Here is a 26,187-nt window from a genome sequence, read left to right as displayed (position 1 = left end):
GCTAGACATCTGGCAAGAACTGAATGGGAATAGAAAGGAACATGCCTTTTTCTCAGTGACAAATGGTATCTTTACAAAAATTGACCATATAGGAGGGATAAAACTTTGTAGTTAAATGCAAAAAAGTGAAAATATTAAATGCATCCTTTTCAGATCATAGAACAATTAAATACATTTAATAGAGGACCATGAAAACACAGATAAAAAATTAATTGGAGACTAAATAACCTAATCTTAAAGAATGAATGGATTAAGGAACAAGTCATAGAAATAATAGTTTTATTAAAGAAAATAATAATGATGAAACAATATAACAAAATTTATGGGATTGAGCAAAAGCAGTAATCAGAGAAAAATTTATATCTTGAAATCAATAAAAAAAGAAAAATCAGATGAATGAATTGGGTAAGAAATTTTTTAAAAACTAGGAAAAAGAACAAATAAAAATCATCATTTAAACACCAAATTGTAAATCCTGAAAATTAAAGGTGAGATTAATAAAACTGAATGTGAGAAAGCCATTGAATTAATGAAAGTAGGAGGTGGTTTTATGAAAAAAAAATAAACCATCAGTTAATATGATTTTTAAAAAGAGAGAAAAACAAATCACTAGCATCAAAAATAAAAGGGTGAATACACCATTAATGAGTATGAAATTAAAACAAGCAAAATTGAAGAATACTTACAAAAATATAAACTGCTCAGACTAAAAGAGGAGAAAATAGAATATCTAAGTAAAACTATTTAAAAAAAGAAACTGAACAGATTATAAATGAGCTTCCTAAGAATAAAGCATCAGGACCAGATGGATTTATAAGTGAATTCTACCAAACATTTAAAGATCAACTAATTCCAACATTAAATAAATTATTTGGAATAGTAGGCAAAGAAGGGATCCTACCAAAGTCCTTTTATGAACAAAATACTGTGTTGATATCTAAACCAGGAAGAGCAAAAACAGATAAAGAAAATTACAGAACAATTTCACTAATGAATATTGATGCAAAAATCAAAAATAAAATACTAAGTAAGAGACTACAACAAGACATCACAAAAGTTATACATTGTAAACAAGTGGGATTTATACCAGGAAGGCAAGTCTGGTTCAATACAAGGAAAACTATTAACATAATTGATTACATGAGTAACAAAAGTAACAAAAATCATATGATTATATCAGTAAATGCAAAAAAAAAAACTGTTGAAAAAAATACAACACTCATTGCTATTAAAACACTTGAAAGCATAGACATAAATGGATTTTTTTCCCTAAAAGAAGCTTCCTAAAACCATCAGCAAACATTATTTGTAATGGAGATAAGCTAGAAGCCTTCCCAATACAATCAGGAGTAAAACAAGGATGCCCATTATCACCACTATTATTCAGTATTGTACTAGAAATCCTAGCAATAGCATTAAAAGAAGAAAAAGAAATTGAAGGAATCAGAATGGGCAACGAGGTAACAAAGTTATCTCTTTTTGCAGATGATAAGATGTTATACTTGGAAAATCCTAGAAATTCAACTAAAAAAACCAGTTGAAACAATTAATAATTTAGCAAAATAAAACTCATCAGTATTTCTATATATCACCAATAAAGATAAGAGATAATAAGAGATATTTTATTTAAAATAACCATAGACAATATGAAATACCTGGGAGCATACCTGCCAAGACAAACCCAGGAACTATATCAAAGCAATTACGAAATACTTTTTATACAAATAAAGTCAGATTTAAGTAGCTGGAAAAATATTCGTTGTTCATGGGTGGGACAAGCTAATATAATAAAAATAACAATTTTACCTAAACTAAAATCTGCTTATTCAGTGCCATTCCAACTAAATTACCAAAAATTATTTTATTGAGCTAGAAAAAATAATAACAAAGTTCATTTGGGAGAACAAAAGGTCAAGAAGAGGACCATGACATAAGAGAAATGATGACATGACTTGCAGCTGACTTTGATTTGAATTAGGGAGGTCTGTGCAAGGTCATCAGCTTCACTTTCTCCTCCAGAGCCATCTAGGTCCAGTAGCCTGATATTTACCAGGACGACTGGAGATGGCCTAGGATGCATGAACGGAATTAATAAAAAAATGTAAAGGAAGTCTAGCAGTACCAGATCTTAAACTGTATTGTAAAGCAGTAAATAGCAAAACTATCTGGTATTGGCTAAGAAATAGAGTGGTGGGAGGATTCTGGAAAGATGGCAGAGTAGGTCAGAAAATTCCAAGCTCTCAAGACTTTCCCCCACAAAAGAGTTAAAATAGCACCTTAGGGCTAACAAAGTGGGGTGGAGAAAAAGAAGATTAGGGGCACCACTAGGATCTTCCAGGAACAGTCTGAGAAGATGTGAAGAAGAACCCCAGGACTGGGTTTGGTCCCAGCAAGAAGTAAACACCTCCACCCTAGGTTCCCTCTTAACAACAAGTGGCAAGCCCTGGGGTTAGTTGGTTTGAGAAGCTGCCTCAGCCCCAGCCACTGGAACTTTTTACCCCAGGATAGTGAGGGGAGTCATGTGTTTGAGACCAGGAAGATTGCAACAACCTCTCCTGACGAAGAACACCAGACCCAGCTGTGCTGTGAATAGCAGTGGGGGCGAGAAGGAACCAACACACACCAGTGAGTGCAGAAGCAGTGGGGCAGAAAGCCACTGGCTGTGGCACTTACAGGAGGTTGGAGGTTTGGCTTTGATACCAGGCTAGAGGGACCTGAAGATCTGGGGCAAGAGACACCATTTCCCATACTCCAGGCCTAGAGGTCATTATAAAATTACCACAAAAAACTGCATAGGCAAAGGAGAAAGAATCCAACCATAGAAACCAAATTTCAGGAATAGAGATGACCAGGGTTCATCTTCAGAGGAGAACGCTGAAGTAAAGAAATCCCCAAAGAGCAATGTTAAATGGTCACCTGCTCAAAAGGAATTTATAGGTGGTCTTAAAAAAGACTTTAAAAATCAAATGACAGAGATGGAGGAAAAACTAAAAACTAAACTAAAATAAAAATAATCCAAGAAAAACAAGAAGGTTATGAAAGGAAAGTCAACCAATTAGAAAAGGAGATCCAGACTCTCAAGGAGGAAAATGACACCTTGAACATTAGAACTGGGCAAAGTGAAGCCAGTGAAATGATAAGAGATCAAGAAATAATTAAACAAAACATGAATAATGAAAAAATAGAAGAGAAAGTGAAATATAAGAAAAACAACAGATTTGGAGAATAGATCAAGAAAAGAAAATTTAAAAATAATCAGAGTAACTGAAGGTCATGATCAAAAAAAGAATCTTGATCCAATAATACAAGAAACAATTAAAGAAAATTGTCCTGAAGCATTAGAACAAGGCAGGGAAGTAGAAATACAGAAAATCCATCGCACACCACTTAAAAGAGATCCTATGAGGAAAACCCATAGGAATATCATAATCAAATTCAGAAGCCCCCAGATCCAGGATAAAATATTAAAAACATCAAGATTAAAACAAGTTAAATATGATGGTGCCACAGTTAGAATTACACAAGACCTAGCAGCACAGACATTAAAGAACCACAGGTCTTGGAACACGATATATTGAAGGGCAAAAGATTTGGGGCTCCAGCCGAAAATATCATACATACCCTCCGAATTTCAGTATTATTTTGAATGAAAAAATGAACATTTGACAAACTCCCAGACTTTCAAGACTTCGTTAAAAAAATCGTCAACTTAATAGAAGATTCGACATACAAAAACTAAGTGACACATAAGGTACATACCAAAGATTGACTATAAGGGATTTACAAGAACAGACTGCTTACCTTTTATATAACATAAAATGTATGTCTAACATTCTTATTAATAATTGTCGAGCTTATAAGAGGGGGATAAATCTGACTATGATATGAATTTAAATAGTAAAACCATTTAGAAACAGCTAAAAAGAGTAACTATTTTATACAAGAGAGGTGCAAGAAGAAGAAAGGATACAGAGGATTTAGATGGGGAGGAGGGCTGGTAGCTCCGTTAACCTACTTCCATCGGGAATGGGTTTAAGAGGGAACAATACATATATATTTAGAAGAGTATAAAAGTCTTCTAAATTTAGAAGAAATAAAATGGTAGGGGTTTAGTGAGGCGGGAGAGAACACGGGAGGGATTAGGACAAGGGAGGGATTTTTAGAGGGGAGAATGAGGGAATAGGTAAAGGGAGTTTAGATTAATGGGAATGAGGGGATAGGGAAGGGATTCTTAGAGGGGGGAAGGCAAGTAATAGGAGGGCAGGGTGGTTCATGGAGGAGTGGGGTAGGCAAGTAACAAGAAGGCAATGTAGTGGGTAGAAGTAAAGTAGAGGAGGCAGGAAGAATAGGAAACAAAAGATATGTACAAACATAAGAAAACAAAGATCAGGAGTAGTTTATGCTTGGGAAAGTATATGTCTATATATGCATGTATATATGTGTAAGTGTACGTATATATCTGTACATATATGTATATATCAAGAAACCTAAATTATATTGTAGCCTTCAGGAGGGGGAGGGGGAGAGGAAAAGACAAAGTTAAAAAGTACATAGCAGAGAACAAAAGAAAGCACAGGAAAGCAAAGATGGACAATTCTCAACACAAGGTGTATTATTTATCATATAGGCTTTCTTGAAATGGAAATTTATTGTTATGTATTTCAATCCTCTCCTATGTTCTGCTATTCACATGACGTGCTTTTTTCTTTCTTACTTTATATTTAAGTTTCAATATTTGTTTATGATACGTTTTTATTTCTTTTCTCTGTTTTGTATTTGTGTTCTGGTAAAATAAAAAAAATGGGAAAAAAGAAATAGAATGGTGGATCAGGAATGGTTTAAACTTACAATAGAGTAGTAAATGATTAATGTTATGTTTAAAAAGTGTAAAAATTTAAGTTTCCAGGTTAAGAATTCACTATTTGGTAAAAATCATTGGGAAAACTGGAAAGCAGTTTGACAGGAACTAGGTATAGACCAATCTCTTACACTATTTACAAAGATAAGGTCAAATAGGATACGTGACCTAGACATAAAGGGAGATATCATAAGTAAATTAGAAGAACATGGAATATATTACCTATCAGATTCATGGATAGGAGATGAATTTATGAATAAACAAGAGAGAAAAATTGTGAAATATAAAATGGATACTTTTTGGTTTCATTAAATTAAAAGGGTTTTGTACAAATAAAACCAATGTAGCCAAGATTAAAAGGAAAATAGAAAATTGGGGCAAAAAAGTTTTTAAACAGTATCTCAGATAAGAGCCTCATATCTGAAATATGTAGAGAACTTTGTCAAATCTATAAGAATATGAGTCATTTTCTAATTGATAAATGGTCAAAGATATGAATAGCTAGTTTTTGGAAAAAGAAATCAAAGATATATATAGTCATGTGAAAAGTGCTCTAAATCACTATTGATTAGAGAAATGTAAATTAAAACAACTTTGAGATACAATCTCACTATCAGATTGGCTAAATTGATAGAAGGGGAAAATGACAAATGTTGGAGGGGATATGGAAAAATTGGGACACTAATACACTCTTAGTGGAACTGTGAACTGATTCAAGCATTTTGGAGAACAAGATTGAATTATGCCCAAGAGTTACAAACTACGTATACCCTTTGACCCAGCAATACCATTATTAGATCTGTTTCCCAAAGTAATCAGGGAAAAAGGAAAAGAACCTGTATGTTCTAAAATATTGGTAGCAACTCACTTTGTGTGACAAAGAACTGGAAATTGAAAGGATGTCCATCAATTGGGGAATAGCCAAATAAGTTGTGGTAAATGATTATAATGAAATACTACTGTTCTGTAAAAAAAATGATGAGCAGGCTGATTTCAGAAAAATAAGGAAAGATTTGCATGAAATAATGAAGAAGAAAACAAGCAGAAACAAGAAAATGTTCTAGTCCATAACAGCAATATTGTTTGAAGAGTAACTGTGAATCATTAAACTATTCTGAGTAATACGATCATTCAAATAAACTACAAAGGACTTATGAAGGGAGATGCTATCCATCTCCAAAGAAAAAACTGATATATAGAACTATGAATTTTATGACTTCATATATATATATACATATATATATATATATGGAGGGAGGAAAATAACTCAGAACTCAAAATGTAACCAAGAACCTTTAAATAAATATTTTTTAAAATAACAAATCTATGATCTTAGATTATGGACATGTCACAACCTCCCTTGTCCTCAGTTTCCTCAGCTATAGAATGATGAGATTGGATGAGATGGCCTCCAAGGTCCCTTCCTTCCACCTTGAGATCTAGAATCCTATGATCTTAGGGAGAGAAGGGACTGAATCCCTTAGCTTTAAGAGATGGAAGGGTGTTCTGAGCACATGTAAACCAAACCACACCTAAGCAGGAATCCCAGATATAAATATCTGTTACAAATGGTCATCATCTATTTGGAGACTTCCGCTAATAGAGAACTCACTCTCCTTTGGGGGACAGAAATCACAGAATGTCCAAGTTGGAAAGGACCTCCAAAGGTATTTGTCAGACCCATAACTAAAAAATAATTCCCTCTACAATATGCCCAATGAGTGATTGTGAAGCACAGCTCTGTCTCTCTGAATGCCCCAAAGACAGCTGCCCACCACTTACACCATGGCCCACAGTGAGGGCACAGCTCCCCAAAACTGCCAACTTTCCTACCATATCCTGATGTAACAACATTTTAGAAAGAATATAGCCTGTGACCAGGTTGGGTTTATACCATCAAAAAGGAAGACCATCAATATGAAGTTAATAGTGCAAATAATAAAAATCATAGGACTGTGGACACCCAGGCTGAAAAGGCTTTTGACAAAATCCAATATTCATTTCTATAGAAAACTTTAGAAATCATAGGAATAAATGTACCTTTCCTTAAAATAATAAGAGGAAAAAAATTGTTTTTTGTACTTAGAGAACTAGAGAATCAACTAAAATAACTATCAGCAAAGTTGCAGGATATAAGAGAAATCCATATAAACATCAACATTTCTATACAGAAGCAGCAAAATCCAAGAGGTACGAGGGAAAGGGAACAAACATTTATTAAAGTCCTACTACTGGGGCAGCTAGTTGGTGCAGTGGATAGAGCACTGGCCCTGGAGTCAGGAGCACTTGAGCTCCTCCGCTTCAGACAATTAACTAGCTGCGTGACCCTGGGCAAGTCACTTAACCCTGATGGCCTCCAAAAATAAATGACTACAAAAACTATAAAACACTTGGGAGTGTATCTTCTAAGAATCATCCATGGACTGTATTAATCAAACTAGGAAACATTCTTTGTAGAAATAAAGGCAGACCTAAATAATGGTATAAACATTAATTACTCATGGGTAGCTCAAGATAATATAATAAAAATTATAGTAACACCTGAAATAATTTAGGTATTCAGTGAGGTACTAAACTCCCAAAAGAATATTTTATCGACCTAGAAAACATAACAAAACTAATACGGAAGAACTAAAAGTCAAGAATCTAAAGGATGATAATGAAAAAAAGAAATAGGAAAGAAGGCACTCTATGAGTGCCAGATCTCAGACTACACTAAATACTAATAATTATCAAAATCATTTGATATAGAATTTTTAAAAAGAGAGATTGGTCAGGGGGAAAACTTAGGTACACAACACACAGAAGCAAAAAACCGGCAAGAGAGGGCTGGGTAAATCCTGAGAACCCCGGTACTGCAGGGAGGGCTCTCTGATGAAGCCAACGACTGTCTAACCAGGCCTCCCCAGTCCTGGCCACACGAAGCTGATTGTAGAATCCAAGTGCCAAAGTCTCATACCCAAGTATGAGACTTTATAAATATTTAGGCTGTCACAGACTTTGTGGATTTCTGTTCTGTAATCCAGCTCCAGTTACTTCAAGGTCCCAAATCTGCTTCCTGGCAAACCTTTACATATGGCTCATAATTGTGTGTTCTTCTACACAAGTCTTTCAAATACTTGAAGACAGCCATTATTCTCATTCTCTCTCTCTCTCTCTCTCTCTCTCTCTCTCTCTCTTTCTTTCCTCTCCTCTCTTCCCCTCCCCTCCCCTCTCTCTCTTTCTCCCTCCCTTCTTCCCTTTCTCTCTCTTTTCCATCCTTCCCTCCTCTCTCTCCTCCAGGCTAAACTGCCCCAGTCACTGCGGCAACATCTCTAGTACCCTCCTCTGAACTTTCTCCAGGTCGTCAATGTCCTTAAAAAGTAGCACCTAATAGCACAAAAGTCACGAGCAGAGAAGAGGTTGCTGAGATGACCACTGCCTTCACACTCCATCCTGGGCCTCTTTCTGTGGGGCTTAATATGGCATTAGTCTTTAATTAAAAAAAATGCCCAGGACATTTACACATGAAAGAACTGAGACCCAAGGAGGAAACACTATTACTCCAGCAGACCTGGGATTGGTTTTGGAGCCAAGATCCAGGACTCCACATCAAGTGTTCTTTCTACTACACAATGCTGCCTCTAACATCAGCCAGTGGAAACCTGATGCCCCCCTGACAGAGAAGCCCTAAGAGCTAGTTCTGTGGCAGGTGGGAGACGGGACCTCTGAAGTCCCTCTGACTTAAGTCCCCTCAGACTCTGAGATTCTATGCTTCTAAGATATTATTTTAAAATCCTGCAGGTAAAGTTTAGAGCGATTATCTTGAAGTAACCAAAGAGCAGTGCCACCCAGGACAATTTTGGTATGACAAATAGAATCCAAATCTAAAATCTGTGGCTCTGCATCTCTCATCTCTGGGAAGCCTTTTTTCAGCAGGGATCATCAAATACTCATCCTCACTTAAGAAATAGTTGAACTTTCAGTTGTATGATATCATCTTCCTTCAGCCTGGATGTTATTTACTAAAAGATGTCCAAACAAGCTGATTTTATATTGGAATGTTCATCTTAGAACAACCCAAGCCAGAGAAGGAGAAATAATTGTCAAGTCAATCTCGGGCTGAGGTTTTATTGCAGAAATAAATTGAACTCTGCTCTGGCTTTTTGACATGTAATTCTGATCCTAATAGGTTCAAATCCATTTCTCTTTTGTCTACCTGCTAACAGGAAGCACTGTGTAATGGTGTGTCAGAAATCTACCCCTAACTGGCTAATGTTTCCCTTAAATAAAAAGTCCCTGCTTCTAATCACATCAACAGCTGTCAGCAGTTTACAATAATGAGGTGCAGGCCAAGGAGGTAGCTACACACAGAAATTAGACACTCTCTGTGTCTCCTCCAGTTGTGAGGGAATTAGAGGAATCGGCAGCAGGTCGGAGCAGACAGGCTGTGCCCACAGAGGCACCTTCAAAACCTCACCTTTCCCAAGCACCAGGTCACTCTCCAAATGCTGCCTGCTTCCTCCACAAAAGCACCATGTTCCAGAAATCAGGAGGCCTGGCTTCTAGGTCAGTTCTGCCCTGAGATGTGTGACTGGGGAGTTCCCCAGGGGAGCAGAAATGGCAAACCAGGAAAGAAGGGATAATGACAAATGCTAAGAAAATGTAGCTGACCTAGCCTCGAGTACAGCCCTCCAATGAGTATGATGCAGTCACAGAGCCTAGACCTAGAGGCAGAAGGGCCCACAGAGGCTCTCACTCCCATTTTACAAAGGAGAAAACTGAGCCTCGGAGATAGGAACTTCCCCAGAACCGTAATGCCAGTGAGTGTGAAAAGGCTTTGAACCAGGTCTTCCTGAGGCCAGGCGCCTGTCAGTCACAACAAACAGCCAGCCACTAACAGCGTACCAAGTGTACACGCGTCCTTTGGCTTATTGAATCCTCACTCCAATTCTATGGGGTGGGCAGAGCAGGGCTCATGAGAGCCACCTGAGATATTTCTGGCAGAATTCTAACAATCGTTAGTGGAACGACTGATGAGCTTGCACGGGGAAGCAGTGACCGCTAAGAGGTAGCCTGGGTCTGCTAAGGATGGGCTGTGCCAAACAAACCCCATTTCCTTCATGAGCAGAGTCATTAGACTGGTGGGCTAGGGAGACACTGCAGGCAAAGTATCCTGAGACAAAAGGAAGAGTATCTGGCAAAGTCTGTAATGCTGGATCTGAGGCAAGATGGAGCAATGGGGACAAAGTGGAGAGTGTTAAGGCTAGGTGGCATCAGAAGGAACAGATTGATTAGTGGATTGACATCAGCCTGACCAGAGGCAGTGTGACCTCAGAGTCCTGGATGTCTGTCTGCGCAATGCTGACAGTCACCTCACCTCTCAATGCTCTGGTCTCATGCCCATAGCCATGAGTATAGAAGGAGGTCTCTGGAGAAGTGCCCTAGTGATCTGTTCTGCACTCCTCAATGTTTTTATCAGTGGCCCAAGTGAAGGAGGCATAATCAGAAGGCTATTCAATGTGCAGGAAGCATGGTTAACATTCTGGATTACAAACTGAGGATCCAAAAATATTCTAACAGGCAAGAACATGAGGCTAAGTGCAATTAAATAAAATTTCAGCTCACCAAACATAAAGTCCTCCACTCGGGTACAAAAGGCCAACCGCACAACACAGTATGAGAGAAGCATCAGTGGGTAACAGTTCTGTGTAATATGTTTGGAGATTTCGCTGACTGCAAGCTCACCCTAAGTCAGTTGTGTGAGAGAAGAGCCCAAGACAGAGGTCACTCACTGTAGGTGTACGAAAGAGGCCCGATGTGAATGAGCCAGGCAGTCATCGGAGAAGTCTATCCTGGCCAGCCCAGACGCGAAGCATTTACTATGTCCAGTTTTAGGAAGAGCATTGACAGACCAGAGCCTGTGCAAAGGAAGCTCTCCTTCAGTCTGGGGAAGGCTGTCACATGGAAGACAGGCTGGACTGGTTGTGCTAGGCCCTAAAGAGCTCAATGAGAAGCTGTGAGATAAAGTGACAAGGGGGCAGTTTATGATCAACCAACCAACACTTACTGAGTGCCTATGGTGTTCCAGGCACTGTGCTAAGTGCTGGGGATACAAAAAAGGGCAAAAGACATTGCCTGACCTCAAGGAGCTCACAATCTAAAGAGGGAGACAACATACAAATAAATATACACAAGGCAAGCTATACACACGATAAATAGGAGAAAATTAATGGAGGGAAGGCACTGGAATTAAGAGGGACTGGGGAGGCTTCCTGTAGGAGATGAGATCTTAGTGGTGATTTAAAGGAAGATTTAAAGGACGCATCAGTAGCTGCTGACTTGTCATCCCTGTGGGCTCCTGGCAGAGGATGACCACTTGTCTGGGATGTTAAAGAAGGTCAGATTCCTTCTGGGGGACCTATCCATTCTGGAATTCTGGACTTCTGAGGCTCCAAGTGTGGGAGGCCACTGCTCCAGGAGCCACAGCTGGCACATAGCCAAGGGAGAGGACAAAGCCTGGCGCTCTCAGTCTGCTCACCAGGGCAGCAGGAGTGGCTTCCACCCTCGGGAGCCTGGCACCTAGCTCCCCTGCCATGCCAGATGGGGAGAGTGGAGCTGATTAACTTTTCTCTGGGAGCCACCTCTGCAGGCGGGTGCCTCCTTTCCATAAAAGGAAGGAAGGAAATCTCTATTAAGTGGCCCAATTAGAGCCTCTAGCAGACAGTGAGGTGGAGCAGTAGCGCCAAGCAGCAAGGTTTCATTAATCACCACCTGATGGAGTGAAAAGTTGTCAAGCAGCAAAGTGTCATATCCCAACACAATGGTGCTGAACATGCCTCTCCTATCGTGATCTTCCTCTCTCTGCGCTGATTTTGTTGATGACATGTATAATGTGCTCTTGACATTTGAGTGATGGCTGCCACCAAGCTTGGAAATTAGAAGCACCTGGTACCAACTTCTCTGAAGCACCAGGCACAGAATTAGAGGCATAAAAGTTTGTGTACACAATTACAAATCAGCAGCAAATAGTGCCTGGGAAGGATTCCTGAGTATTCAACACTCCCCTGGTGCCCAGGACAGGAGCCAGGCCATGGAGTCTGTGCCAGTAACAACAAGCATCCCTCAATTAGGGCCAAGACCTAACTGAAGCCTCAGTGTCCAGAGGTTAAGCAAAAGGGCCATCAGAACCAGGAAAGTCACAGAGGGTCACAGTGGGACAACAGAGCCTCAGTCTACTTAGCGCCCAAAAGGACTCTGGAAATCCTCTGGTCCAATCCCTGTACTTCGGACCTTGGGAGATGGAGGGTCCAAAAGGGGAAGCAATGTGTCCAATACTGAAGCCATACCCAAGAATGTCACCCCCATTTACAACATCTCCAACAAGTTTCAGTTGGAGGCCTGCAGTGAAGAAGCAGCCCATTCTGTTTCAGAATGTCTCTGTTAGAAAGTTCTTCCAGGCATCCAACCTCAATTGATCTCTCTCCAACTTCTCCCCATTTCTCCTGGATCCACTCTCTGGGGTTAAGCAGAACTTGGCTAATCCCTACTCCACTGGACAGGCCTTGAATACAATTCTCACCTGAACCCCCAACCCCTCTTCTCTTCTCCAGAATTAGCATTCTCAGTTCCTTTGACGGACCCTCATATCACAAGAACTTGAGGCCATTCCCCTTTCTAGCTGCTCTCCAGCTTCATGAAATGTGGCCCCATAACTGAATATATCTAGCCACGTCCTGCCCAAGGCAGAGCATGAGGCCCAGCACAGGAGAAGAGAAAAGGACTTTAGTGGCCTCAGGTAAACCCAAACTGAAAAAGAATCATCACCGTGACCTCCTGTCTACCCAGGGGAGGCTCTGAATCTCTCTGCAACCTCAGCTTGGAGCTTCCCTGGCCACCATTTCACAAACTGCTGTACAACCTCACAGAAACTAAGAGGAAGATGTCATATTTGTTCCCTACTAAATGACATCCCATTTGATTGGACCCAGCATCCTCAACTGGCAGGATCTGGGGGGCAAGGAATCTTGGTTCTTGACTTGTTGACTTTGTCTCAAAATCAGACAGAAGCTGAGAACCCACGGCGTCTAGTGTGTCCCTGAACAAGAGTACCCTCTGAGATGCACCCAAACAGTATTTTCTGGGAGATCTCAAGTGAAAGTGCCGAGGCAGCTGTCCCAGCTCTATGTCATCTCTGCCTTTTGTCCAAGTAGTCAATGATGATTTTCCTTCCTTCGATGATGAAACTGTGGCTCATTAGCTGACTTGCTCCCATTTGCAAAGGTAGAAAGTATCATGCCATAGAGAGAAGTCAATCCCAGATCTCTGCCAACCCCAAGATCACAGTGTTTTGGCAGCACAGAGGTTCAATAACTTGCAAATGGCAGCAGCCGGAGCCAACTGATAGGGTGGGAACATAAGGTGGTCCACTCAACTTTAGGAATAAACCGTGCTGATGAATGCATTTGAGGCAATCATTCTGTCTCAAAGAACATAGGTGATGAGAAGCCAGAAAACCATTGACAAAGCAGTCCAAGTCTGTTCCTAGGCACCAAGAGTAGGTCCAGAGAAAACCCCAGCCAGGGCAAATCGGATCAGGACAACCAAGGAGGAAACACTTCGCAGGCTGGTGCAGGCCACGCAGGACTTAGTTCTCACAGCTCAGACTGGGCATGTATAAAACTATACCAATCCATGTAATGCTGTGTAATGGGCAGCAGGACCAATGGAGTCGGAACAGCCCGGGCCACTGCTCAGGGACATTTGGGAAAGAACAAGCATGTAGCAGGTACATGATGGGGACTAGGCAAAGCAGGGCTGTGCCTCAAGAACTATGAAGTCCTGGATTTCTGGAAGGGAAAATAGAATTGAGCTCTTCTTGCTCGCTCTATCATTCTGCCTCTGGTTATTGACAATGATAATAATGACTCCCATTTCTAGAGTACTTTGTAACCCAAAAGCAATTTCTCACAGTCACTTTGTAAGGGAAGTCTGCAAATGTCATTACCCCCATGTAAAATCATAGGAAATAGATGTTCAGAGAACATGAGAGGTGCTTGATTCAACCACTTCCCAGGTTAAGTGTCAGAACTGGGATGCCAGCCAAGGTCTCCAGCACTCTAACCACCATACCACAATGCCAGCTGATGGAGATGATGACAACAGGTACTCTGATTCTTTGAATGTTTTCAGGTTTACAAAATGCTTCTTCATAAAGGTCCTATGAGGGAAAGAGTATAAGTACTACCCCCATTTTAGAGAGGGACAAACCAAGACTCGGAGTTCTGAAGAAATACACAATTGGCCAAAAAATCTTGGAGTCAGAAGCTAAAATCAGGTCTTCTGACTCCAGGACTCCTAAAAGATGGTTGATGATGATGTGGGTGCTAGTGTTCAGGAACACTGTGTCATTTATAGATCTGACTTCAAGACAAACAACCACTCCAGTTCCCCCACTGCCAGAATCACCTTCTCTTTGTTCCCTCCCTCCCTCCTCTTCCTTCCTTCCTTCCCCAGAGGCAGCAGGATGTGGAATCGATTTTCCTTCCTGAAATCTGACAGGCACAAACAAGCAGCATGGAGGATCTCAGTTGAGTTTGGTTTTAATTAACATTTCATGCAACCACAAGCAAACAACCAAGTTAGCTGGTGGAACAGAGAAGTGTTCTGCAAAGCCCTGGGAGAGGGTTCAGCTGCTGAGAGGCTCGGGAGGAACGCCAGCGGCATCCTCAGGATCCATATTGGCCTCTTGGCCCTAGCTGGGTGCTCTCCATGCTAAACTGATTCCTGCCAATGGACTGTGGACAAACAGGTTTATAACCAAGGTTATATACCATATCTCAAACAACAGAGGTATGAGCATTGTATAGAGTGACCTGGAGGTGAATGTCAAGAGAGGAAATGATTTCAAGGAGAACATGGATGTTCAGGGAAAGCAAGGCCAGAAGGGCTAGGGGTAGGTGTCAGAATTCTTCACTGAGGGAGTACCATATAAAAACTATGCAAGGAGTTACCATTAATGACAGTTGTCGAACAGCCACATCTTTTTCTGGATTTGCAAAGTAATGACTGAAGTCCATCATTTCCTAGAGAGCGGGTCAAGACAGAGCTAAGGGCTCAATCCAGCTATGAACCCTTTTGGAGGTCCTGGGTCAGCCCTGGACTTTGGCACTCCTCCTACTGCCTTACAAGTGTATTTTATGTGACTCTCTACAGTTACCTAATTCAAAAATCAGTATCAGTGAATACATCCTGTTTGTTTATTCCCAAAGGGACTAATTCTCTGTACATATCTCTGGAGTCATGGGAATAAGCTAAAACCTCAGCCCAGATTCATTTTGGGGACTTGCCTACAGGAAGATGCTATCTTGTAAGCAGCATGCTGAGATAGAGGGAACACCAGATTTGGACTCCCTGAAAGTACAGATTGACTACTTACTTCTCTATGCCAGACTTAGAGTGTGGAAAGGAAGCTCAGAGGTCATCTATTGTATCTCTAACACACTAACAAATGGTCTTTAAAACCTCCAGGGAAGAGTCCTACACCCCAGGCAGCCTAGGGATACTTTGGGATGACTCTGACTGTCAGTTGGGCATTCCTGAATCCCTCTAACTTCTTGCTTCCAGATCTAAGTTGTTTCTGGAGCCAACCTCAATAAAATTAATTCCTTGTCTCCTGAGAGTCCTACAAATACCTGATGACAATGATTATGTCTACCTGCCTCCTATCTCCTCAAGTCGTTTCTAGGCTAAACAAGACGAAGAGATGACACATAATGTAATATTTAATACTATAATCACTTATGTTTAAGTGCGTCAGAAATAGGCAGAACAAAATGCTAGGTAAAGGTCAATGAGGAAAGCCATTTCCAACAAGATCAGGAAAGATGTTCTAAAAGTGTTGAGTACATTTGAATTTGGTGTTTTTACCTAGATAAATCAAACCAATTAACAAGAAAGAAGTTAGGAACTTGAAGAGAATTTTATAAATGTTAGATATGATAGACCCCTGGTGATTATTGAATGGTAATAGAAAGGAGTGTACATGTTTCTCAATTGAGTATGATACCTTCACAATTTTGACCATGCATTATTATGGCATAAAAGACTCACCAGAAATGCAGAAAACTATCAATACTAAACATGTCATTTATAGACCACAGTGCAATAAAAATTATATTTAGTAAAAGTCCACTGAAGAAACAATTAAAATTAGAGACAAAACAATTTAATCCTAAGAATTAGTGGTTTGAAGAACAAATTATAAAACAGTAATTTCATTAAAGATGTTGATAATTAGACAACATCTCAACTCTGAAGTTCCACTACATACCCATCAGATTATAAAAGTTGACAAAAAAGGAAAACGACAATTGCTAGAGGAGCTGTGGAAAAACAAGTACTGTTGGTGGAGCTTTGAACTGGTTGAATCATTCTGGAAAGCAATTTGGACCCATACCCAAAAGTTACTAAACCTTAGATACCCTCTGATCCAGCAATATTGTCATTAGGCTTATATCATAAAGAGATCAGAGAAAAAAGAAAAGGACCTACATGTACCAAAGTATTTAGAGTAGTTTTTTTTGTAGTGACAAATAATTGGGAAGTATGGGAGTATTCATTATTTGGGAATAGCTGAAAAAATTATGATACATGAATATAATGGAATACTATAAAAATGACAAAGGGACAGTTTCAGAAAACTGTTACAAAAAGAAAAACTGATACAGAGAGAAATGAGAAGAACCAGAATAAGTTACATAATAACATTGCAAAAAAAATTGACTGAAAAACTTAAGAACTGTGATCAACACAATGACCAACCATGATGCGAGAAGACTCAAAATGAAGCATGCTACCTACTTCTTGACAAAGAAGTGATGAATTCAGGGAGCAGAATGAGATATATACATAATTTTTGGACATGGCCAATGGGGGGAATTTGTTTTGTTTGACTGGGCATATTTGTTATAAGGGTTTTGCTTTTCCTTCATTTTCAAATAGAAAACAGGTTTCTGTTCACTAAAAAAAAGTTAATTAAAAAAAAGAATTTTAAGCTTTAAAGGTTTTGAAGGATTTTAAAAGAAATACAGAAATTTGATATATCCAAGGGGAAAAGAATAGATTCTAAGCATAAGAAACAGTACGAGCCCTGGGAGAGGCAAGGCATGTTCCAGGTCAGATTGTGAGTTCCTTTAACTGGAATTCCAGAGAGTATGTGGCAGGGAATAATGTGGGGTAGAGTTAGGAAGTCTCTTCCTTTCTTTGGTCAGAGGCATTATCATTCACATTGGGCGATATTTCCTGAGCAAGTTTCACCCTCTCAAAGAAGACACTCAAGTTCACTCCATCTTTACACCCAGTGGGAATCCTGGCAAACGAAGAGCTTTTTGGTCTCTGGAAAAGCCACTCTGTTCTGGGCAAGGAGCCTAACATGGCTGTGTCCCAAACAATGGTTAAAAAAAAGAAATCTGTCCTTTAACACCATCTTGACAAGACCCCTGCTCATTTCTCACATATTACTTCTTCTGTCTAAAGTCACTACCTTGAATTAGAAGAAATGTAAAGACAACTTTGGGGTCATCGAGGTCTTCCCAGGGTTCTTCTGAAACCCTTATTCATTAGCTTGCATGAGAAGAGCACTGGAAGGATGCCTGGAAGACAGCATTCCTGCCCACCACCTGCTTTCCTTCTTTTTGAAGCAGCCTCTTTCCCTCTCAATAAGTGTTGGTCACTGAGGCATGAATAGGAATTCAAGGTCCAACAAGGGGGCCTGGGTTCCATTTTGGGAACCACCATTTCAGGGCTCAGGAAGACTGAGTCGCTGGAGAGCAACAATACAACCTGATACTGTCTGTATTTCTCCCAGGCTCAGTTAAGACTCCACATACAGCAAGGGTTTCATAAATTTCTTCTGGATTGCTACATCAAAACTTTGCTCTCTTCTCTCCATGCGAGACTGCCCCATGGGACAAAAGCCTAGGCAAACAGGGAGGAAGAAGAGCAGTATCCATTTGACAATTCAAGTGGCACATTAAAAATATAAATTAACTTTGGTAGTATATTTTTATTATATTGGCACAGCCCAGTCATGAGCACTAGATATTCCTAGCTATTTACTATTTACCAGTACTAGCTATTTACATTGTTATTTCTTTAAGGAGACTTTGTCATTGAATTTATGTGAGTCTTTTGTGTGCTTAACCAGGTTGATCTCCAAATATTTCATGTATTTTGTAGTTATTTGGATAAGAGTTCCCTTTCTATTTTTGCTTCTTTGGTTTTGCTATTATTATATATAAATGCTGTTGATTTTTAAGGGTTTATTTCGTAGCCTGGAATTTTCCTAATTTTCTAAGCATACCATCATATCATCAGCAAAGAGGGATAGTTTTATCTCCTCTTTACCTGTCTTTATGTCTTTAAGTTCTGTCTCATCTTATTGTTGTTGCTAGCACTTCCAGAACTACATCAAAGAGCAGTGTGGAGAGTGGGCACCCTCTCGTATTTACTGGAAAAGATTCCAGTGTATCCCCATTGTGCATGATGCTTGCTTTTGGCTTTAGATGGATTTTTAACAACATTAGAAAGGTCCCTCAGTGCTTATAACTTGAAGGATTTTTAATATAAAAGAGTCCTGCACTTTGTCAAATTCTTTTCCCCCATCCATTGAGATGACCATGTGGTTTTGGATGTTTTGGTTTTTAATATGTTTAATGATGTTGATTCATTTCCTAATGTTGCACCACACTTGCATGCCTGACATTAATACCACTTGCCACAATGAATGGTTTTTAAAAATAAATCATTGTAATCTGTTTGGCAAGATTTCATTTAAAATGTTTGAGTCAATATTCATTAATGATAACAGCCTATAGTCTTCTTTGCTTTCTTCTGTGCTTTATCTTTCCCTAGTTTAGGTGTTAGCATTCTATTAGACTCATAAAAGGATTCTAGTAGGATGCATTCTTTCTCAAGTTGTGAGAACAATTTGTAAAGGATGGGTACTAATTATTCTGTTCTACGAAAGTTTCATAGAATTCTCCTATAAATCCATCAAGATCAGGAGATTCTGTTTTTGGTTCTGTTTTATAGTTCCTTTACAGCTAGTCTATTTCCTTTTCTGAGGCTGGGTTATCAAAGATCTCTTTCTGGTCATGGGATATTTGGGGTATTTTATATTTTTGAAGATACTCCTCTACTTCTTTTCTGTTCTCATATTCATTAGCATATAACTATGAATTACATGTTCTGATTATTTTTTTTATTTCTTCTGGCTTTATTGTGATTTCACCTTGCTCATTTGCTGTTTTACCGATTTGATTTTCTGCCTTCTTCCTCTTTAATCAGATTAGCTAAAAGTTTGTCAAATTTATTAGTCTTCAAAGAACCATCTTTTGGGGGGCGGGTATTGTTTCTACCTGTTTTTTGTTTCTACTTTATCTTTCTCCTTTAATTTTTAATTTCAAACCCTTTTTTGCTGATTTTAGGTTTATTTATTTGTTGGCTCTCAAATTCTTTAAATGTATATTCAGTTCATTAATCCTCTCTTTTGTTAATATGTATATATCTAGGAATGCAATTTTCCCCCTGAGGACTGCTTTAATTGCATCCCAGAAATATTAGCATGTTGTTTCATCACTATAATTTTCTTTCACATATAATTATTAATTGTTCTATGAGTTGTTCTTTGACCCACTCATTATTTAGGATTTTATTTCTAACTCTCCCCTTGGGTCTGTGTCTTTTGTTTATGGTCCCTGAACCAATTACTATTTTTATTGTGTTATGGTCTGTAAAGAATGTATTAACTATTTCTTCCTTTTTACATTTGTTCAAAATATCTCTGACCCCTAATACATAGTCAACTTTTGTAAAAGTTCCATGTGGTATAAAGAAATATGTATTTTCTTTTGCAATCCCGTTTAGAAAATACTGTATGTTTTTTCATTCTAATTTCTCCAGCAATTTGTTCAATTCCATGTTTTCTCTTTTGTTTGACTTTTTGTTAGACTCCTCCAAAACTGAGAGAGGGATACTGAAATCTCCTGTCACTTTTGCATCACTGTCTAGATCTTGGTGTACCTCAGTGAATGTCTCCTTTTCCTTTTCTCTGTGGTGCTGAATTAGCCACTTAAATCCAGATTCCTCCATAGGGCTCTGGCAGCTGCTGTTTCTCCTCACCATCCCCTCCCAACACTGATTTTAGCCCCTTTTCTATGCTATCTTTGTCATTAGAATGTAAACTCCTTGAGGATGAGGATAGTCTTTCTTTGTTCTTATATTTCTATCCTCAGCACTTAATGTAGTACCTGGCACAGAGAAAGTGTTTAACAAATGATTCTTGACTCGACCAGTTGTAACTTGGTGTGACAGGAGTAATATTTTAACCCCTCCTTGCTCATCTCCTGCATCTAAAGACTTTCTGACCTTTCCTGGGTGCTGACCCCTCCTAAAAGATGAGCTCCTGGCACGTTGTGTTTTGGTTCATATTCCTAGTTCCTGGATCAGCAACTGGCACATAATGAGGACTTATTAAAAGCTTTTTTATTCATTGATTCAGACACAATGGTGAAAGACTTCTACTTCATGCCCTATGAGAACTGGTTAAAGAAAATGAAGATGTTTAGCCCGGGAGGAGAAGGCTCCAAGGGTCCAAAACTCGTCTTCAAGAATTGATGGAGGAAGGATCAGTTTTGTTCTATTTGGCCACAGGGCTCAAAACTAGGAGCTAGGAGAGGGAACTGGCAAGGATGAAATTGGGGCTTACTGTAAGAAAAACTTGCTAACAACTACAGTGATCTACGATGGGCACCCTTGGGAGGCCAGAGGTCTCCAAGCGCCTAAGGGAAAGGACTGCTCTGTTAGACAGTGGTTCTTTCTACAAGTATAGCTGTGACCAGAGGACTTCCCACTACAGAAGGGCCGGCACACCATCTTCTCTAGATCTGGGCTGTCCATGGGTCCCACACCCAGTGCTCTGCACAGAAGAGGGGACAAGTAAATATCTGTTAACACCTTCTCTTGAGCACTAGCAAAGAACTGGAAGCAAAGTAGTTTCCACTCATGGAGAAATGGCCAAAGAAGGTAGTGTGTGAACATGGTGCATTATAAGAGCACTGTAAGAGCCACACATGTGAAGAACTGAAGCAGAAGGAAAGAAGCAGAGCTGGGGAAATGATTACAACGGACCAAGAAGAACAGCCCTCTAGAGGAAGATGGAGGCTCGTCCCCCAGCATGATCACGGACCTAGAGCCCGAGGAGATGTCTGAGCCTAGCTAGGCCTCATCTACCCTCCTCATTTCACAAGGAAAATGAGGTTGAGGGATTTTTCCAAGTTGCCCAGCTGCTAAGAGGAACTGGGTGGCTCAGTCAGTACAGCTTGGGCCTCTAGCTGTGGGATGATGGGCAGGTCACGTGGCCTCTGTCTGCCTCAGCTTCCTCCTCCCAGAGCGGTTGTGAGGATCAAACGAGATGATGTTTGTAAAGCACTTAGCTCACGTAGGTGCTTAATAAATGCTTGTTCTGTTTCCTTCCCCTTCATCAAGTTCACACAGTAAACCTCAGAGGGAGAATCTGAACCCAGGCCCTAGGATTCCAAAGCACCTTCTCCCTCTTCTGTCCCCTCCATCTACTCTGTCCCCATTTGCATTAGCTGTTTTTGCTGACATGCCTTTTTTCTTCTTTCTTCATTCTTTGTTACCAGAGATGGTTCCCTGGGCAAGGAAGGAGAGTAAGGTATCTTCCAAAATGAAAACACATCAATAGTTTCTTAAAGGCAGCGAGGCAACATGGTAGGAGGACAAGAACACCTACCTCAGTCACTTACTAGCTGGGTGACCCTGGGCAAGTCACTTTACTTCTCCCATGTGAAATGCAGGTAACGGTAACATCCATGCCCCAGGGTGGCAGAAGATCAAATGAGATGTCAGCAAAGTGATGACCAAACCACACGGGGCTCTAGAGAAGCAACCACTATTATTACAAGGAGCCCCAGGCTCACCCAGGGAGAGGGCTGGGCCAGGCCCCAGGGCATTCTTCCCACCCCCAAAGCCATCTCTTCTCATCACAGATTTCTGTTTTCCATCACAGAGAGCCTCTCCATGGAACTCTGCATAAAATCTGAATATCAATCTCCCGTTGGCTGGCAGTGATCTGCAGGCGCCAGCCCGCACGGCTCGCCGTGTTTGAGGAGCCAGAGCCTCATTTGCATGGAGCTCTTCCTCACTTTCTACATCTGTGTTTTATTTATGTTGCCGCAGCAATATTTATAAGTTTATGTCACAATAAGCATCCACTCTAAATTTAGGGGTTTTTTTTAATTGTTTAGCCAGAAGATTCACACACACAGAGTGAGAAGGAGCCTGGGAGGGAGGCAGAGTCCTGGCCGGACATAAGCACAAAGGTGGGTCTCCTAGTGTATAGCACACCCGACGCCTTGAGGCACAACATCGTGGAGATGCTGACATGAACGCCCAGCAGAGGGAACACAAGCCTGACCCTGCAGGAGCCCAGGGGGCCTGGGAGGCAGGAAAATTCACTCTTGAGGGATGGCTCCTTCCTTATTTTCCACTGCTCTTATGGCATAAGCAGTCATGTCCCCCACAAGGCCACCATTCAGCAGAACGGCCATCCCTGAGAACTGGATGGACTGAAGCCTGGATGTTCAAAGCTGCAATAGGGCTACTGCTAATAAGGTGAAGCCAAGAAACTGAGGACAACCAGGGAGGAGGCACAACCAGGCAGGTGCCCAAGGAAGGGAGAACCAGCCCAAGGGAGGACTGGAGCCCATCAAAGCTTGCTCCTTTGCCTATCGCTGAAGTACATAGGAGAGGAAAGAAGGGAAGAAGAAAGGAGAGGGGAGGAAGGAAGAGAGGGAAGAAGGAAGAGAGAGAGGGAGGAGGGAGGGAAGGGAGGGAGAAAAGAGGGAAGGAAGAAGGGAGGGAAGGAGGGAAGGAGGGCTCATCCCACCCCCACCCCACCTGCCATGGTACCGCTGGCCTCTCCTGAACTTGGCACAGGCAGGATAGCCTTCAAACTGAGCTTCCCTCCCAGGTGGCCACACCTCCAATTTCAGATCCAAAGCTCTCCTGCCCTTCTGCCTTTCCTTGGGGCAAGTAAGAGGGGTGGTATCCTCAAAGGAGATGGAAGCAGTAAGCTACTTGGCTGCCACAGCCCTGCTTTGTCAAGAAGGGTGCAATCTCCCCAGTCCCTCATCCCAAAGTTCAAGAATAGGTCTTTTTCAAAGCCCCAGCTCTGGGCTTTCTTTATCACAAGCATGCCCCCCCCCCACAAATGAGCATGCAGCCTGTGCTGGAAAAGCTACAATGAGAGAGAACCCACAAGAACCACTCCCCCACCCTGCAAAGAGCCCATGCTGTCAGGGGATGAGCAAGGGAATTCTTCCTCCAGGCCAGCCTAGAGTGGCTCAAGATGTGGTGGGAGCAAAGCTGAGCACAAAGTCAGGATGGCTTAGATTCACATCAGGGGTCAAACACCTCATAGCTGGGTAGCCTGGACAAGTGCCTAGATAGCCCCTCAGGCCCAGGTTCTGCCCTCTGTGTTCCTCTTCACCACAACAGCCCTTAAGATATTAGGCTTCAGCTCCTGAGTCCTCTCTGGATCTTCTCTCCTTCGGGTCTCTGGCCTACAGTCTCCTCAACATCCTGCTTATTTCTGCCCGTTTTCCTCAAGTGCAGGCCCAGAGCCATGTCCAGGGCTCCAGGCAGGCCTAACCAGAGTCAGTGACAGCCTGACTAGCCATTTTTAAAAATACAAAGTACCTGGCTCTAGGCCTAATTCCGATGCTCTGCTCGCCACTGGTTCTCTAGACTTAGACGCTAAATATCCTTCTGAAAAGAATCTTAAGTGGGTAAACCTTGGACGCTAACACAAAAGTGGAACAACAATCATCCCCTGTTCTGGAGGGCCGTCAGAATGTTCCACTCAAAACCCCTGATGCTAGACCCCCAAAGTGGAAATGCAGCAAAAGCTCAACACCCCTGACAAAGGGCAGCAACCACCTTTGAGAGAAAATGTCGCCAGGAAAGCACACTTGCCCAGAATCCCAGCCTAGGCCCACTTTGGAGGGAATCCTCTCCTCCCAGGACGCTTTGCCTTTTCTGATGGCTAGATATCAGAGCCCCTGAAAGAGGGCATTTCAGATTAAATTTGTCAAACTTCAGAACAAAGAAAACAATCCTTCAGGTCGTGCTGTGGGTGGGGACTCTTGACAACCTAAGTCCAATGCTGGGCACAGACAGCAAGGGGACATCCAGTGTCAGGCCAGGGATTGGCCAAGCTGGGGAGGGGCAGCCAATGGACATGACAGGAGATATCAGCTGCTGGACCTTAGGAAAAGCTGGAGAACTGTCTGGCCCCAAATGCCCAGCTATAAATACATGCTTACATTGTCATCCAAGAAAGTGAGATGTCTTGGGAGAATGCCTGGTCCTGATCTGATGCTAGCTGAACCCGAGGCCTCCCTCCTCACTACTTCTCTCTTGGACCTTACTGTGATCCCTGGGCTGGTGACCTGACCTCTGCTTCAGATATAACCTCTCACCTCTGACCTTCACAGAAAGTCAGAGCAGGACAGAACTTAGGAGGTACCTAGTCCAGAGAAGGAAACAGGCCTAAGGGCACTTGGGTAGTCAATGGTGGAGTTGAGACCTGAACTCTGAGGTCCAGTCTGGGATTCTTTTCAGTTCACAGAAGATCATGAGATTTGAGACTGGAAAGGACTTTAGATACCCTCTGGTCTAGTCCTCTTGTGGGTTGGCCCCAGAGAGAGCAGGGGACTTGCCCAAGGTCACACAATGACTCAGGGGCAAAACCAGGACTAGAACCCAGGCCTCTCAAGGCCCTGCCCAAGGTTCTGTGAGCTTTGGGTGAAACGAAAGGAAGAGTAAGAAGAATGAGTCACTTTGTCTTGTCCCAGAACACCAGTGAAAAAAACTTTCTCTGCTTTTTTCAGAACTAAGACCTCAGGCACCCTGCAGTGTGGCAGAGATCCAGGGAGAGTTTAGAAGGAAAGAGCAAAGGAAGAAGTCTTCTGGGCTGACGTGGACAGCCTAGGAGCCAGAAGGCCTCTGCACGCCATAGCTGAAATGCTCAGTCTGCTCTCCACTCTAGGCTGTAACCATCTCATGAGCCCGTTAACGGACCTATTGGCTTTCCACTCACACCGTCACTGTCACACTGCATCAGAGATAAATTTAATGCCGCATAAGAATATTTAATGCCAGAGCCAGAGGGAAAGAATCTCTTTTCCACCAATGTGGCAGGAAGCTTGGCTTCCATGGACTTTTACAAATACACTGTTTTACAAACTACTTGTTGGGTTCCTCTCCCTGCCCTGTGCCATACAGCTGAGACCCACCTGGGCCAGATGCCACAGCCACTTTCGTTGTATGCTGTGGGTCACCTCCCTCCCCTCCCCTTCAAGAGCCCAGTCCCAAATAAGGCCCCAACTAGATTATATTTGTGCAGGTCTCACTGGAACGGAAATTGGACAGATGAAAAAGATTAGAGGTTGACACATTATCCAGGCAGAGATCACAAGTCAAACTTAATAGTAAAACCATTTTGCCTCCATGTAGACAACCATGAAAACAAATATCCTGTATGCTGCCAAGAGCGGGGCTATCTGCACAGCCCATCTCTGGGCCTCTGGGAGACAGGTGCCCATTCATCTGGGGCCTGGATCACCTGACTCCAGGTGACAGAAAAGGTCTGATAAAGCTCTAAGAAATCTGATAAGCACATTTGTGATTTCTGGCTAGAGTGTGGAGGGAAAGGAAGCTAGAGGCCTGGAGGAACACAGCCCCTCAGGCTCCATCCTCCAGCTTCACACATCTGGGGCCACAACAGCCAAAGCTTCCTCTAACAGAGGTGGCGTGCTTCCCCTCAAAGCCATCATCTCTATAACCTCAAGATGGCCTAAATCACAATTCTCTGCCAGAGGATACTTGGACCTTTTTTCCCTTCAAAGAGATCAGAAGATGATGAGATTTACAGAATTATTTTAAAGAGAATGAAACTGAGGCCCCGAGAGCTGAAGTATCTCTCCCAATGCCACATAGGAAGTATCAGAGCCCAGATTGTTCACGTAGGCCTTTGGACTCCAAACCCAGAGCTCCTTCCATTGCCCCAAGTTTTCGGCACTGGGGTTGGTCTCCAGACCAAAACAATAACCAATGGATAAAGGCAACCTTGGCATAGGACGAAGTCTGCAAAAGTCGGCTGACAATTCCTTTTAATACAAAAGCAGCAAACGGTTGCCTGGGAGCAGACAGTCGCCCAGCCTACATTCCTTCTAGCAAATGCAGAAAAGAGACAGCAAAATGCG

At 41.7% G+C, this 26,187-nt stretch overlaps 1 protein-coding gene across 2 annotated transcripts in view; it reads right to left on the bottom strand.

Annotated features, from left to right (window-relative positions):
- The window catches only part of AGBL4 (ATP/GTP binding protein like 4), a 799,994-nt gene that overhangs the window by 624,473 nt on the left and 149,334 nt on the right, over positions 1–26,187 (bottom strand). The window contains exon 4 of one of the 2 annotated variants that reach the window (XM_036757917.1): positions 24,817–24,822. The exons of the other annotated variant lie outside the window; for it this stretch is intronic. Within the exon in view, the coding sequence (XP_036613812.1) occupies positions 24,817–24,822 (6 nt within the window). The remainder of the gene's footprint in view (positions 1–24,816; positions 24,823–26,187) is intronic. 2 annotated transcript variants of the gene reach the window in all.

Source organism: Trichosurus vulpecula, chromosome 4, assembly GCF_011100635.1.
Source record: "Trichosurus vulpecula isolate mTriVul1 chromosome 4, mTriVul1.pri, whole genome shotgun sequence".
Taxonomy (NCBI): Eukaryota; Metazoa; Chordata; class Mammalia; order Diprotodontia; family Phalangeridae; genus Trichosurus; species Trichosurus vulpecula.
This window is presented reverse-complemented; position numbering and strand designations above follow the sequence as displayed.